The sequence below is a fragment of the Mus caroli genome, chromosome 4 (assembly GCF_900094665.2).
Source record: "Mus caroli chromosome 4, CAROLI_EIJ_v1.1, whole genome shotgun sequence".
Taxonomy (NCBI): Eukaryota; Metazoa; Chordata; class Mammalia; order Rodentia; family Muridae; genus Mus; species Mus caroli.
The window spans coordinates 74,041,323-74,058,515 of NC_034573.1; the positions used below are offsets into that span (position 1 = coordinate 74,041,323).

A 17,193-nucleotide genomic window follows, 5' to 3' on the forward strand; every position below is an offset into this window, starting at 1 on the left:
AGAGGAGAAGAGAAAACCAGTCTTACATGCATTCTTCTTCGAGTTACTTTCCAATGACTCTGATGTATTTATTCCAGAAAGTGGGAGAGTGAAAGATGACAGGCTGCTCTCACTCACCTAAAATATATGGCAGTTATTACACAGGCAGCATGGGAATGTATAATTCCCCTAAGTACAAAGTATACCACAGTTCCATGTGTTTATCTCATCTAAAGTGAAACACTGTTAAACAGTATTGTTAAACAACAGGGGCATCTGGTAATTTTAAAGGCAACTTAAGCATACTTATTGGATTCTTTTGTTTGTCTTAAGGATTGATGACATATATAATTGAGGATAATTTGAAGACTGGAGAATAGTTGAAGTTGATTTCAAACTATGAAAAATTTTAGTAGTCTTTCATAATCTCTTTCAAGGCTCTTTGAATTTAAACTACTACACAATACCTAGGGCTTAAAACTGTATAACAAGGGCCAACAGCAGTAATTAAGGAAGTCAGTAAATGGTCTTTCTGAACAGACTCATGAAACTGAGTTTCTGTATCAGAAGATAATACTAAGAAGAAAAGCTTGCCAAGAACCATGAATTCATTGTATTTGTGTGTGTGTGAGGTCTACATGTGCATATAAGCATGCATGAATATGGAGGCTACGGGTCTGCCTTAGATACCTTCCTCAAGATGCACCCACCTTGCTTTCTGAGCCAGGGTTTCTCACTGGGACCTGGGACTTGCCAATGGGGTTAAGCTAGCAGGTCAACAAGCAGCAAGCTGCTCTACTAACCCAGAACTTGGATGGAAAGCACCATAAAAATTGGCTTTCTCATGAGTTCTGGGGATTTCACTTAAGCCCTTATGCCAACTTTGAACGAACTATCTCCTTAGCCCATCAGTATTACAATACAGAGATGGTTCGCAATCACCTACCTGGAATTTTCTAGTTGAATACTAAGTGATGTTTGTGTGACAGTATCTTACGAGTATGCCCCCTTGACTGGATTAGCCTACACTGATTAGGTGGCTAACTTCTGAGACTGTGGAAGAAAACTGCTGGAAACAAAATGTCTCCAAATTGTCTAGCACGCTCAGGGTGCAGTGGTCCTCCCTGCAATGTTTCTTTCTCTTCTGCTTCTCTGTCAAACTCTACACTTGGTTCCTCTTCCCTGTCAAATTCTACACTTGGTTGCACATTGCTAGAGGGCTGGACCTGTGCCTGTGACCCTGCAGACTCTCTGGGGACATCTCTGAACTCCCTCTCTCATGTGGACTGGTTTTCTTTTCAAACTCTACAACTACTCACCTGGCTGCTTTGAGAAGGCCTCCGTTCTGAGTGGAATGGGGCAGCTTTGATTCTTCCAACCTCCAGGGCCACTGCACCTAGGGAACACTGATGGAGATGGTTTGTGAAAATATTAAAACAAAATTCTATAATCATCCTTAGAAAAACACAGCTAAAACTAAAGGCATATTCATTCCTTTTGTGATTTCCATAAGACAGGGCAATCACAAGTTTTTAAATATTTACATATTTAAACTCATAAGAATAATAGTAATATAGCAGTCATAAGTGTCCATTTCAGTGTTCCACAATTTACATGGAGATCATTCCTATCAAAACAAACAGAAATTGAGAATTAAGTAATTTCACAAGAAATACCATAATTTAAGGGCAAATGAGCCAGCCATACCCTGGGTTTAAAATGCAAACAAAAGTTATAAAACCACTACCAATACAACTTACATTTTCTTAACAGAAAAGAAACTCAAAGTCATTCAGCCACATTTCCTTGATGCACGGTGGCTGAGCATACCTACTACATAATAAATAAATACTCCTACAGTTGTAACATTACAATTGCCATTCCCTTGCAGGCATTTAAGAGCCGACTCTAGGTAAGAAACACAGTGTAGTCTAATAATGGAGGTAATGTAGGGAGCTGTCTGAGACCTTGCACTTTTAGAGACAGCTTTCCTATTATTTTAAAACCCCTTCAATAAAATTTATGTACAAAATTATTTGTATATTAAAGACCATCTCTTTAAAAAAAAAAAAAAAAAAACTTTAGACAAGACAGTGACAATTTGGAGCTAGCCAAACACACAACACATACATGTTTATGGCTATTATTATATACTGCCTGACTTAGTTTTTAAAAATGGTTGACTGAGCTGACTTTAAAACCATTTATGTTATCCCAATGAGACTTGCTTCTCTCTTTCTGTGAGAACCCTCAGTCTTATACTGCTAACAATTGTTCCTAATTTATCTCCAAGAGGAAGCTGTTCTTCCTTAAAGAATTCTGGTTATAGGCTAGGCATGGCTTCCTAGCATTCAGGAAGTTAGGTGGGTAGGTCACTGTGAGTTTCAGGCCTGCTTAGGCTACATAGTGAGTTCCAGGATAGCCTGGGCTACACAGCAGGACTCTGTCTCAAACACCAATCCCACTAATACCTCTACAAAAAAATATTCTAGTCACTTTGTTTTGATGACTTTAATAGATAACAGGCTTAATGTGTGTCCCATTAATAACTAATGATAGCTATTAATTAATGATAGTGCCAGATCTTATCCAAACTGCAGAGTTTAAGGTGAAGCTCAACTTATAAAAGGCATCTGAGAGTCCAATCTGAGAGGTTCCTACTATCAGCAAGGCCCAGCAGCCTTACTAGCTGTGGAGCCAACATATACAGACTCGTGTTGACTCAAACCCAGATGTGGGAAATGAACCATGATGGCGTTTTCAAGTCTATATGGAATTAAACTCCAGGTTAAACAAACAAACAAACAAACAAAACATCAGGCAACAAGAGACAATGCAGTAAGTAATACCTTACTGATAACACAGTCTTCTCTAGAAGTTGGACCTTTTCCTAACAGGGAAACTCTACCTCCCACGAGGGGTGGTCCTGATGAGTATTTTGTAGTTCACAGGATATTTTCAGAGGAAGATGACTCCACCTTCCCAAAGGGAATGGTTCATCATGGTGAGCTTTCTTCTGAGGAAACCTACTTCATGGTGTAAAATGAACTAAAGAACAAAGTCTGGTTCTCAACATGGGGGTTGCAACCCCTTTGGGGTCAAACGCCCCTTTCACAGGGGGCACACACATCAATTATTCTGCATAGCAGATATTTACATCATGACTTAAAACAGTAGGAAAATTACAATTATTAAGTAGCAACAAAAATAATTTTACGGTTGTGGATCACCCCAACATGAGGGACTGTATTAAAATGTCACAGAATTAGGGACATTAAAAACCTAGTATAAGTGATGCCAGGTGGTAGCCTTTAACGGTCAGAGTAATTTCTAGTGTTGGTATGCTGGGTGAGTCTATATTAAGCTCCCTTCAGTGCTGAGGATAATCCACTGGAGGACAGTTTTCCTCCAACTTTAAAATAGGATAATGATGTTGAGTCAGATGGCAACTGGGCTACATACACCCTTGTGTGAAGCAGAGGGAAATTCTGCCACTTGGCGTCACAAGACAAAACACCAATTGTGCTGTGTCTAGAAAGGGGTCATGAAGCAGTTGAAAAGGAAAGGACAGAAAGAAAACATTGCCTCCTGTGATGCTGTGGGGGGGGGGCCTGTGGGGGCTTCCTAATGTCTCAGACGACAGACTACAAAGCTATAAGCATAAATCCAGAAAGAAACCTGAAAGAACACATGTTAAGATGTTTGTGTACTTAAAGGTTTACTGTCACTTCAGGTACTCATATCGTGAAGTCTGCTAACAAAGTTAGAAAGCAAATTTATAATATAACAAATGGTCACAAATTTACTGTTCATATATGGATGGTATCACACTTGGTTTTCTCTGAGATGACTACTAACACAGATAATTACTATACAAAATTATGCTAGTTGGTTTCTACCTTTAGCAGGGCAGCGACTGCCTCCTGGGTGGCATTACGGACATCTTCTCCATTCACCATTAAAATCTGGTCCCCTTGCATCAGTCTCCCATCAGCATCTGCAATGCCTCCCTTGACAATGTCTGATACAAATACTCCAGTGTCATTTCTGCAAGCAACAGTGGGTTTCAGCATTAAGCCTGGTTCTCAGCTGCAATGCAATGCTTATTTAATCAAAAGCTAATTATTCTAAGTGAAAATTGTGTCTATTTTTAAGAGGTTTTACAGTTTTGTGCAATACTGGGGCAGCTTTAACAGCATGAGAAATAACAGTGAATTTTATTTTAAAAGTATTTCATAGAGAGAAAGTATTTTTTCCTGGGCATATCTAGTCCTCCTCTGTTATGTATTCTTCATAAGAAAGTACCACAATTCTTATCTATGGGCCACACACCTAGAAGATGGGTTTAAAAAAAAAAAAAAAAAGGAGGATCAAGGTTTCAGTGGCTGGGTTCTGAGTGTAGGACTTTCCCACACCACACTGAAGTTTTTTATGGACACTGTCCTGTAGTCATGTGATCATGCTGAGACTATCATTAACATTATTGAAAATAAATGAGCGATATGTACCAGAGACTGAAACTGTTACTTACAACTTAACCACCATTACTATGATGTGGTCATCATAGTTAACTTTTACATACAATAGATTTATCCAAAACAAACATTAAACTTATCCTCATTGCTTCACAAAACTGCAAACACACACCTGGGATTTCTCACTAAGATATAAAGGTAAGTATAAATAATTTTGTACAGAAAAATCTGAATTGCACAAGAGGACGTCAACCATTGCATGGAATTACAAAATGACTCCTTCTATCCATGCATTTTCTCCTTTTTAAATAGAGTGTTAGGATTAGTTGGTCTCTTTGGATGTTCTCCAGGAAAATGGTTAGGACTTATTATCAGAAGTTTATATAGTGCTCTGGTGACCCCACAGGCCACAGCAGCCTTACTGAAGTGATTTTGCAAGAAGACTATAGTGTTATATTCCAAAACAGCTTATTTCCCCAGACATATTTCCACTGAGGTTCAATAGCCTCACACACTTTCTGTGTACATTAAAAATAAAGTTGTCTTCAATTCTTTCTGCAAAAAATAACCTGGTAAGTATGTCCTTTTAATGCCAAATGTAAGTGTGGCTGTGGAACAGGCTTTCATAGATGAGGCCTCAGTGCAAGGCTGCTTTGAGTCTATGGTTTGAGAGGAGTAAAGACAGCTGATGGCGACTCAGGGCCACTGCACACTACGCAGACCCTGCTTCTGACTCATCGGCTTAACTATTCCATAGATTCTGATCCTGATTGTCTTATAACACACAAGGAAAAAATGTGTATGGAACTCACTACTGGCTAGTATGACTTCTATAAACACTAGTCAATATAAATTACATATCAATATTCTTTAGATGTTATATATGTGTTTCAATAATACGGTAGTCACTCATGTGCCCCCAAGCCCTGCTTTACGCTTTCAGTCTTCTGCTGTGGCACATGATTCATAGGACAACCCTTGTCCCTAGGCTGTCTACCCTCGCTTGTCTGCAACAGAACAACTATCACTGAGCACTTTAAGCCTTAGGTTAGACACATCTTTTCTTGAACCCTCTCAGTCTTCCACTTTCTTAAACAGGGAACTCAGTTGGTCCCTTCAGTTCTTTAGCTCCACATGTGCCTTGGTCTCTCTCAATAAAATCATTTGCTATAAGAATTAGAGTTTCATACATCAGAGGATAAAATTTTAAAAACGTATTTAATTTTTTTTGTTTGTTTGTTTTTTGTTTTTCGAGACAGGGTTTCTCTATATAGCCCTGACCGTCCTGGAACTCACTTTGTAGACCAGGCTGGCCTTGAACTCAGAAATCCGCCTGCCTCTGCCTCCCAAGTGCTGGGATTAAAGGCGTGTGCCACCACCACTCAGCAACATATTTAATTCTTAAATATGTATTGTTATTTTGCATGCATGTGAATGCCGCTTGTGTGTACATAGGTGAGAAAAGGGTGTATAGCCCCTGGAGTTATAGTTACACACAGTTGTAAGACACCCAGTAAGGACGATGGAAAATGAACCCAGATCCTGTGGAAGAGCAACAAATGCTCTAAAGCCCTAAGCCATGTCTTCAGCCTTTAAGGATAAATTTTCCTAGGTTAAGAATTATTTCTTATCTAACTGATCCTCAAGATATAACACAGCAGATACTTCATACCAACTGCCCCTTTCCTGAAGACTATATAACCCTGTAACACCCTGACTTATTCAGTCTACAACGGCAGAACATAAACTATTGATACCTGCAATTAAGGTGACATTCAGTTTCAAAAGCACCCTGAGTTTGCTCTCTCCAACACACCTTTTGCCAACAATACTCAACCCAAGGCCTTTGCCTGGCCTCTTCTGCAGCTCGATAGTGAAGGTATCACAGACATCCTCCTCTTTGTATGGGGCCTCATCTCGGTAGAGCGTCAGCCGTACTCTTTGAGGCGTCTGCCTCAGGACATTGATTGCTTCATCATGTGTAGCCTTTCGCAAGTCAATCCCATTTACCTGTGCAGAAACAGGTTGCCATGGTGAGGAGCTAGGTGAGATGAGTGACAGAATGGAGGAGAGAAGAAGGAGGACGAGGACAAAGGAAGAAAACCTCACCACCCTTGGCCTGTGCTTCTCACACTACGTTAACAAGCAGCCTTTGTACCTCTAAAATCTGGTCTCCAGCCCATAGTCTTCCATCTTTACACGCTGCTCCCTCTTCATAAACTTCATGGATAATAATAGCACCCTAGGGTCCAAACATAACAAACAGCAGTGTTATCCATTCTCCCTAGGAAGGCTGAGAAGAAAGAACAAAAGACACTGTACTTTGATAAACTACTAAAAAGAATACTTGCTGGGTCCGTATGTGAGCCACACACCACATGATGTCAGAAAATACTTAAGGATATGATTTCTTTAACAGGCTAAATGAGGCATATACTTTTTTTCTAGGGATAAAGAAAACTGAACATAAAACTCTAAGATTCCTAAAGCATACATGAATATAACAGAGATATAGCAACCTTCCTATCTATAAGGTAAAAGAATTTCAAAGTATTTTGACATGTAAAAAAAATGTATATCAAGAATTTCATACTCTTCTCAATATGGGGCTGAGATAACCTGGCTATAAGTAAAGAAGTTAAACAAAACCAAGCACCAGTGACATTATACAAACTCTGATATCTTATGCATAACAGAGTCTATTTAAGTTCGTCTTGGCTTAGTCAAAGTCATAATCCTAAGTTTTTGTTACCAATGATGTATTTTCTTCTGAGCTGTCACATCAGACTTAATAAAAGAAATGCAAATCTCCTCCTCATGGTCTCTTGGGGCACTTGAGGGCTCCTATGTTGGGGCTTCTTGAGTAACATACTTACCAGCAGTGTGTCTGACCCCCCAACAATACTCAGTCCCAGGCCTGTTTGGCCTTTGGAAATCTCAATTGTTGTCTCACAGCCGGGGATGATGGGGCAGGTGGCAGGGTCAGAAGCAAAGACTGCTGGTGTGGAGGACCTGCTTGTACCTAGAAATGAGTTCAGAACCAAGGAGCCACAAATGAAAAATGTTTAGTGTTGGGAGCTATTAAGACAACACAATTGTCCTGATCTCTGAATTGGGCCTCCCCCCCCAGAAGAAAAGGGGGTCAAAAGCGGGCCACCGATGCACTGTTCCAAGAACAACCACAGACTGTTCCAGCCCTAAGTCAGCACCGGATGTCCTGACCTCAAGATGTACCCTGATACTGCCAAGTTCCTGCTTCCCCGTGTAGTCGCCAAAAGAAAAATTTCTGCTGCCCCATCCCTCCTGCTGAGAAGTACTTCCTCTTTTTCCACTGTCCCATCCCTCCTGCTGAGGTGCATTTCCGATGCCCCATTCCTCCTGCTGAGAAGTACTTCCCCTTTTGCTTGTGCATTTAAACCTTGGGCCTGGCTAATACAGTTGACACCTTGATGCCCACTCAGAATGTTTCCGTGTCGTTCTTGCACAAGGTTCTCGTCTCTCTCTATCCCCTCCATTTGGTTCTTAGGAGAAGTTTCTCGAGACCCTCGAATAACTGGAACTGCTGGACGGGTCAGTTTAGAACACAATTATGCCAAATTCAGCACACAAGATGCCTTTGGGGACGTAGGAAGAGGTTGGGGGAAAGATACCTTCAAACCTGTCTTGAGTATTTTAGCTCTTTTGTATTTAAAATAATCAAAGTAGTATGACTAATTCTTCATCATTAAACTAGGAGCTAGGAATACAATTACTTGTTTATTTTTTATGTTATTTTGTACTTTTTAAGTTTCTTAAGGTAAAAAGGACAGATTATGAAGGAAAACAAACTAGAGTTAGGTTGAGCCTCTAGTCTGAATTTAGTAGTCTATACTTCATCAAAACCAAATATGCTCTTTGGAAGAGGTATTCATCACACTGAAGACAGGTTGGCCTGCACAGACTCCCGAGCACACTCAAAGGCACTAAGCCCATCATGAATTCTGGTCATGGCCCTACACCATGGTTTGACAGTTCTTATTTTCTTTTTCTTTGTTTCCTCAAGAGTCTCCTCTTGTGTAATTGATTCTGAGCATTTATAAATACATGCAAAAATATTCACTTTATTCATTTCTAATATATCTCCTTGAGTCTCACTTGATATTTTTATACTTTTAACATCAAATATCGCTACATACCTTTCTGAATTGGGGAGATAAGAATACAGTGTGACAAAATAAAAAGAACCATCCCACGGCTTGTCTTCTGAGTACACACACAACACGTGCTTTATGACCCAGGAAAAAGTAGGTTTCAGAGCACTGCTCACCCGTGTGTGCTGTGGACAAGCTGTTCTCTTTCCAGGAAGTCAGAAACAGACTATGCTCTTGCTCCAGAAATGGTAAAAGCAGGTGCATGATATTTTCATCTATGCTAAGTTTTCATTGAGAATTTTGTATTTCAAGAACAATGCTATTTAGGATCAAACATTAAATGAGAAAGCCTTCATTAAAGTTTTAATGGTTACTTCTAAATATAGGATTACAGACATACTTAAAGATTTTTTTTAATAAGTGTATCATGAATGCTCTCAGCCAATTTTTCCTTAACAAACTATCAAACAAATGAAATATTTCAGGAAGACTATCTCCTTGCTGTCCCACTTCCTATAGAAAAAGCAATCTAATTTATTTCTAACTGATGCTTTAGAGAATTTGGAGTTATTTTTATCCATGAGTAATCTTTTTCTAAAAAGTAAGTCAAGTAATAATTTTATCTGTATATTAAGTTATCATTTAGTGATACAAGAAAGTCTTGCCCCTTGCATCAAATGTGAGCTTTCGGTATCCTCTGAGCTCCCAACCTGGATTTATCATATACACAGCATAGCCAGCAGTTTAAGCTTTGTGGAACAGCAGGCACTACTGATCATAGCTGTGAAACAGATCATTGTGTACAACTTCATCCAACACAAACTGAAGCTGAGAGCTGCTTTCCCATTCCAACAGTAGGAGTTACAAAATGGCACAGCTGATTCCGTACTTGGATGCCTAGAATTGCACATACCCTTAGCATGAACTTGAGAGAAAGACCACTTCCTTGGTTTGGGGAGGAAGAGGCTAAGGCAGGGGCCTGCAGTAGCTTCCTAAGGTATCATAGTTAGGTAACTTATACATGCAGGACCACAATTTACTCTGTTGTGCCCTCTTTTAACCAAAGACTCTGACTTAATGCTGTTCAAGCAATGATCTGTGCTCAGGCCTGCTCTGAAGGAAAATGCTGTATTGGGGTTGCCATATGTATGTATAGGACTCTCAGGGGACAGCACTTACTTGGGATGGGTTCCAGGTCTGGAGCTGGGACTGCAGGAGTCTGGGAGCTATCTTTCCTTTCTCCACTGACTGTTACCGCTGAAGAAGGAACAGCTGGACAACCTGGATTCTCAGCTCGAACCGTCAGTTTTATAGTTGCCTTTGCCGTCTTCAGAAGGCTGATGAACTGGCCAGATATTGATATGAAAGAAAACAAAATTAAAAGAAAATGAGTAAACATACCCAAATAAAAGTCACCAGAATGGTTAGAATCTCTTTTGCTATTTCTATGTGGATGCATGGGTATGTGGTCATATGTATGCATGTTTGTCTGTGCACAGGTACATACATGTAGGTATGTGGAAGCCATAGGGTCTCTTACTGACACTCACTGATCAGGCTGGGCTAGATGTCCAATGAATCTCAAAGGATTTCTAGTTTCTGCTTCCTCATCCCAGGATTATAAAAGCTGGCATGCCAGCATGCCAGCTATTTATTTATTTATTTATTTATTTATTTATTTATTTATTTATTTCTCCTTCTCCCACTCCTCCTTTTATCAACATAGGATCTGACTATCCAACTCAGGCTCTTTGTTTGAGTTTAGATTCATTCATTGATTCATTTATTATTTGTGTGTGTGTGTGTGTGTGCACACGCGTGTGCATGCTCGTGAGTGTGCCGCATGTATGTATGTGCCTGTGGACTCCAGAAGAGAGTATCAGAACTGTAGGAGCTGGAATTGCAGGCAGTTGTGAGCTGCCTAACATGGGTGCTGAGAACAGACCTTTGGATAGCTAGAAGCACCCTTTACCACTGAATATAGCCCTACTGATTGAGATTCCTAGATAATTTATTGGCTTAGCTAACTCCACCAACCCAATGTTTCTGGGCTCTAACTCATCTGTCATCGAGAAAAAAAAGAGACAAATGTGGTTCCTAGAGAGGCCAAGAAAGAAATGCTTCTTCTAGTCCTTCAACTGTCCAATTAGATTACAGCTATGGTCAGTTTCTATCCTCCTTCTACACTACCTTTGTCAAGATTCTTCTTTCTTAGTAAAATGTGGGAGTGGCTTTCAACTTGTTACACTTCTAATCACTCTTGCCCGTTTTCCTGAATCCCTACAACCCTTGACAAACAGTGAACATTTTGCCCATTTTTTGATTCTGCAATGGATCTGTTGCAGCTTCCACAAGGCTTTCTCAGCAGATAGGAGCACACTGATAAGCACATGTCAAAAGCAGAGCAGTAAACTCAGCAACAGTAAAGTCAAGGCAAACTCAAAGTAAAGCCAGATTTACAGATTAAAGGATTCAAGCTATACAGTCTTTATAATGAAAAGATTGTAAAACACCTTTAAGTTTCTTGCTGATTAATGTAGAGATGGATTGTCCTTAGTAGGACATCCATATTCAAATTTATTTAATAGCAACATGCACATGAGCTACAAAGGGCAAACATTCATGAGAAAATATGCCCAGATACTCAACAAGAATTGAACTAATCTTCAGTGGTTCCAGTTTTCTCAAAATAAACCAGAAGTAACATTTATCAGAAGTAACAGTGAAGACTGAATTATTTATCAGGTAAAATCATAACATCACTTTGATTAGAAAATAGAAAACAGCTGGAGAGATGGCTCAGCGGTTAAGAGCACTGACTGCTCTTCCAAAGGTCCTGAGTTCAATTCCCAGCAACCACATGGTGGCTCACAACCATCTGTAATGAGATCTGACATCCTCTTCTGGTATTTGAGGACAGCTACAGTTTACTTAGATATAATAATAAATAAATCTTTAAAAAAAAAAAAGAAAATAGAAAACAAAATTTGGGTGACCTGAGGGAAAAAAGCCCTGTTTAAAACAAGAATCTATTTTGCAAATCTACGAGTCTTAATTCCCATGCCCCTACTTGAGCCAGGCCAAAGGATGGTCTGGCAGTGCCACTGCCTTTATTGCAGAACATACCTTTTCAACAGGACACCCAGCAACAACTTCATCATCTACAGCCAAGATGCGATCTCCAGGTTTGAGCCTTCCATCCTAAGGTGAAATGTGCAAGAGCTGAGTCATTCCCATCCCCCTACAACCACCCAGCACTTCTCAGCAGTGAGGATGTTACGAGCCTCACCTTGGCTGCTCCCCCATGCTCAGTTAGGCTTTCAATCATGACTCCATTGATTGTGTCTTCCTCACAGATAGCAATGCCTAAACCTCCTTGATCCTAGGCAAGCAAAGAAAGAGCAGTCAGGAAACTTGAACTGATTTACTGTAGCCAGGATGAGCCAGCACAGCATCAGCCCAAGGACTACAGAAGCCATAGCAGGAACAGTTCATGCTGCAGGACCATAACAGTGTGCAACAAGAACTATCAACGAGAAGTACAAGTGAGACACAGTGAACAAGCTCTGCTTAGTGTCAGAACGTGAAAGCCTTTCTGAAATTCAGAACAAAACAAAGCAAAAAAACCTTGTAATTTTGCTTGAGATTTCTTCTAGGTAAAAATCACGTGAATGCAACATCAATTTCTGACAGTCATAAAACCTGTTACTTGCTGTAGTGTATACTTACTTTTCTAGGGTATAATGTACTAAAAGTAAATTTCTGATCCAAGTTTATTTTTATTAATTGAATTAGCATTACACTGAGGTGGTAGATTATAAACATAACAAGTTTATTTTATATTTGTAGTCCTCTTTAAAAAATAGTAGAAAAGAAGTAATTGGACAGTCAATTTAATGGAACTAGAAATGGCCTGTTGTTAGACGCCCACTTCCACCTCAAGCTATGAACAGGGAGGGAACAGTGGAACACACAGGAATACCTCAGTGTCCTGGCCTCAGGTAGGAAGAGACCAGCAACGAAGAGTGGAGCAGTGATGGCAACATTTCATAGTTACTACACAGCAGATGTCATAACGAGCAAACGTTCCATTACTACTAAATTGTTTTTCAAGTAAAATTTGGAAAATTCTGGAGATTGAAGGGAGAGAGGACTTGGCATGAGCCATCAGTGTGAGAAGGCTCTTGGCTTTTCCGTTTGTTTAGTTTTTATTTTTGGTTGTTTGTCTTTGCTTCCCTGCATTGGGTTCCATGCCATCTTCAGAGAGTGAGGCAGGCACAGGCTTTGTAGGATGATGCACCACTCATCATTTTTTTTTCATAAAGATCTCTACAAAGGACACTTCCAAGGACACGTTCTACAGGCCATTCAGAGCTTCATGAGTTTAAAAACGTTATGGAAACAATGATAGGAAACTGCATGGTGACGCGTGCTTTACATATGTTATTTCACTTAACCCTCGGGATAGTTTCTCCACTATAAATGTGCCATTTCTCCCTTACAGATAAAGAATGTGAACCCAAAGAACGTAGTGACTTCATGGTCATAGTTAAAATCCTGAAAATGATCATTTGCCTCTTTGTCTAGCTTATTTTAAAAGATTCTTAACTATCCTCTTTACCCCTTTGACCGTTGAGAAGAAGAATGCATTCCATGTGCCTGGTGTTTTACTTTACCATAAACCTGCCATGTCAATGGACGTTTCTGTGGACAGTGCATTCTCCGAGAACATGGATTTTCAACAGATAACAACATCAGAAAGGGAAGTTCAAATAATAATCATCTATGAATAAAACAGCAGAAGGGCAAAAGGAAAGAAAGACAAAGCTTTCAGGCTTAGGATGGAGGAATCTTGCTCTGGGTCTCTTCTACCTCAACAGTAACTGACTTGGGAAGCCTTAGGTTCAGAAGGCAGAAGTTAATATGCTTAGCAATTCACCTGAGATCTCTCAGGATGTCAAATGGTGTCTTATGGACAAAGCAGGCTTCTGTCTACCTCACTATGAAACATCAAGCAAAGTAACACTGACTTATCTATTTGATAATGAAAGTTTTTGAGAAGTTTCTTGTTGAGCTATTCCCATGTTTGAATTACTCTTATCCGTTGCTCAGAAACTTGGATAGAGGTAATGGATAAAAGTAACACAAACATCTGTGGAGTAAGTCAACAAGGTGTCCCTAGGCAGCACGAGAGAACACTAGTGTCAGCAACGAGATATTTTATTATTTTCTAAAAACTATATTAATACCCAATGATTAGCATGTACCCCCCAATCTGTATGTGTGTGTGTGTGTGTGTGTGTGTGTGTGTGTGTATACTGGGTAATAGATACGCTATGTTTCTATGTTTATATCACTATAACTACCCAGTGAGTACAATTTTAAATTCTTAATTTGGAGAGTATTATAATTAGTTTTTCTGTTGCTGAGATAAAATATCAACCAAAAGCAACTCGGGGAGGAAAAGGATTATTTCATCTTATGATTCCAGGGAACAGGCTATGTGCAAGGAAAAGCAGGGCTGGAGCTCAAGGTAAGGACCAGGGCCTAAAGCAGGGACCATGGAAGAACAATCAGTAACGGTTTGCTTTTCATTGCTTGCTTGGCCTCCTTCCTTATCAAGTAAGGACTACCTGTTCAGAATGGCACTTTCCACAGTGGGCTGGGGTCTCCCACATCAACTGTTAATCAAGAAAATACACCAAAGGTATGACCCCCTCCTCAGAGGTGACTGACAAATACCACCAGCACAATTGACCACTTGTTAACTTGACACACAAACACACCACTATTAAACCACACATTTCTCCTTTTATTTCCAAGATCTCATGTAATTTCACAATATTATATCCTATAAGTTTAAATATAAATAAATATCCTATAAGTTTAAAACCCTACAACCTTTAAAATTTAGAAAGTCCAAGCTCCCACTCATCTCCCTTGCAACCTCCCTCCCCAAAAGAAAATAAAAACACACAAAATAAAGTAAACAAGACAAAGCATAAAAAACATAGTGCCATGGAAGCTGAAGTGTGTCACTCGGGGTACATGATGTAAAACACGCAAAGAATCAATACAAAGTTAAAAGGAACGTCCAAGGTCTCTTTAAATATTTAAAGTCTCTTAACTGGGGCTCCAGTAAAGTAAAAAACAACTTTCATACTTTGTTATTCCAAGAGGGAAGACCCAAGGCACAATAACAGTTAAATCAAAGTGAAACCAAACCTCAACATTGTAAACCGGTCAGAGACCAACATCTTGGACTCAATCAGAACCTTCTAGACTTTGAAAGCTCCTTGTTGTCCATCACACATGCAGCTCATCTCCTCTGCTCAGCCCACTCTACTCCATTCCACACCTCCTACTCTTCGGTAGTTATCCCATAGTCCAGGTAATCCCCGTATCCTGGGATTTCCACTGCAGCTAAGGCTGTATGTTCAGTACTGGCCTTGGCTGGCGGCAAGCTTCAGCTCCTCTCCATAAACTTCAATCCAGGAATGTCCACCACAACTGAGGCGTCAATGTCAAAAGAGCCTATTCTGTTGTCTCCTCAGGGACTCTGCCTCTGCTTCATGGTGGCTAGCCTCAGCTTCTCTCCATGGCCCCTTTAATGCTGAGAGCGCCACTACAACTGAGGACCCACTTTCACCAGTGGCCATTAGAGCCTACGGTGCCCAGCCTCAACTTTTCTCCATAACCTCTTCGATCTTGAGCATCTCCACTCAAGCTAAGGCTGCACCTTCACCAATGGCCATCCTGGCCTCTCTCAATGCCAAGCCTTAGCTGCTTGCTATTCATGACCATTTTAATCCTGTAGACTTTAGGCCGTGAAAAAAAGAGGGACATATGGGTGAGTATCACATACTACCAAGTTTGTCTCACAGCTGCAGATGTACCCTTGGCCACCACTGGCCACATCACACATCTGTATCATGTCCCTGAGAACATATCTCCCCAGGGATTTTCCCAGATTTTCAAATCCACAACTCCAAAATGCTACAATCCTCTCAAAAAAAAAAAAAACCAAAAAACAAACAAACAAACAAAAAAACCAATTTGGTCAGATTCATCACAGCAACACCTCAAATTCCTAATATTAATATTGATTGTAAATTTGACAGGATCTAGAATCACCTTGGAGACAGCCTCAAGACATTCCTCTTAGACATACCTAGATGAGGCTATCCACTATGCATAACTGTTAGGGGATATATATATATATATCTATATATATATGGTTAATAGAGGTGGGAATAACCACCTTAACTAGGTGTTCTAGGCTGAATGGAAAGGAGAAACGAAATTAAGCACTCTATGCTTCCTAACTACAGATGCAATGTGGACATCTATTTCCTCAAACTCCTGCTGCCATGATTCACCGGTGATGACAGAATGTACCCTTGAATTGTGAGCCAAAATCAACCCATTTTTCCTTAAGTTTCTTTTGTCAGGATAATGAATACAAACACCATGAGCTGATGCAGTTATCTGCCCTAGGTAACCGTCATGGCTAGGAAGGGTAAGTCCAGGGCTCTGCTCCAGGCGGTCTGCCTGTCCTTCCATCTGTGCTCTCGGCTGTGGTAGTGCTTCCTGCCTCTCAACTATCATGCTCATTTTCTAGCATTCTCTGGCACTTGTGTATTCCAGCATACACTAAGCATGAGGAAATCTATTTGAACTGCTATAAAAGGGCATGAGGTACATTTATCATATTTTCAACTTTTCTCCAGATAAATATAAACTGAAAAAATAAATATAAACTGAAAAGAATAATTCATACCAAATTTTCAGCATACACTTAAGTGCTTTCTAGCTAACTACAATTAAGGTATAGGTAGATAATTGCATTATTAAACAGTGGCTTTGGCATTTACAAATTTAAAACAAACTAAGGCCTGAAATTTGGACAGAGGCAGAGGACATAATCACTCTGACATGACAACAGGAGGGATTCTAATTAAAATATATGGACAGTTTTGGCAGGAAGGAAAAGCTTTTAATGACTTCTGTTCTGTTTGCTCTATCTAAAGCAAAACAGTTCATAGTACATAGTTCACTTCTGTTTTCTACCCATGATAAGACTTTATAGCAGCCATGGCTACCTGCATAAGACCAAGCATTCCTGCATGGGTGGTGGTGGTGACTCATCAAGTGTCATGGCGTAAGAATGTTGTCCCTGGTAGGTCAACTATGCTCCCATACCCAGGAGTATACGTATAGCACAAATTGGGAGAGGGAGGCCAGGACAAGAAGTTGGGAGTGCCTGGAGGGTAACTGGAGGCCCTTAGAGAAGTTGGGGGAAGTGTTTTGATACATAGTGTACACAGACAACATTCTCAAAAATATAATAGTATATATTAAAAAGGCTGAGGCAGCCCATCTTTGTACAGGTCTGTTTTGTTAGGGAAAGGAAAGGAAAGGAAAGGAAAGGAAAGGAAAGGAAAGGAAAGGAAAGGAAAGGAAAGGAAAGGGAAGGAAAAGGGAAAGGGAAAGGGAAAGGGAAGAAAAGAAAAGAAAAGAAAAGAAAAGAAAAGAAAAGAAAAGAAAAGAAAAGAAAAGAAAGGAAAGGGGGATTACTAGCCAGTCTGGTCTACATACCACATTCCCAG

The 17,193-nt window shown here is 40.0% G+C and overlaps 1 protein-coding gene across 7 annotated transcripts in view; it reads right to left on the reverse strand.

Moving 5' to 3' along the window:
• Positions 1-17,193, reverse strand: part of Mpdz (multiple PDZ domain crumbs cell polarity complex component) — a 147,230-nt gene that overhangs the window by 7,948 nt on the left and 122,089 nt on the right. For all 7 annotated transcript variants that reach the window (XM_029476873.1, XM_029476875.1, XM_021161144.2 and 4 more), the window contains 9 exons: positions 11,874-11,966; positions 11,711-11,785; positions 9,764-9,929; positions 7,331-7,476; positions 6,613-6,696; positions 6,271-6,464; positions 3,879-4,026; positions 1,299-1,385; positions 27-117 (listed from right to left, as the gene is read on the reverse strand). In XM_029476873.1, coding sequence (XP_029332733.1) covers positions 27-117; positions 1,299-1,385; positions 3,879-4,026; positions 6,271-6,464; positions 6,613-6,696; positions 7,331-7,476; positions 9,764-9,929; positions 11,711-11,785; positions 11,874-11,966 — 1,084 coding nt within the window. The remainder of the gene's footprint in view (positions 1-26; positions 118-1,298; positions 1,386-3,878; positions 4,027-6,270; positions 6,465-6,612; positions 6,697-7,330; positions 7,477-9,763; positions 9,930-11,710; positions 11,786-11,873; positions 11,967-17,193) is intronic.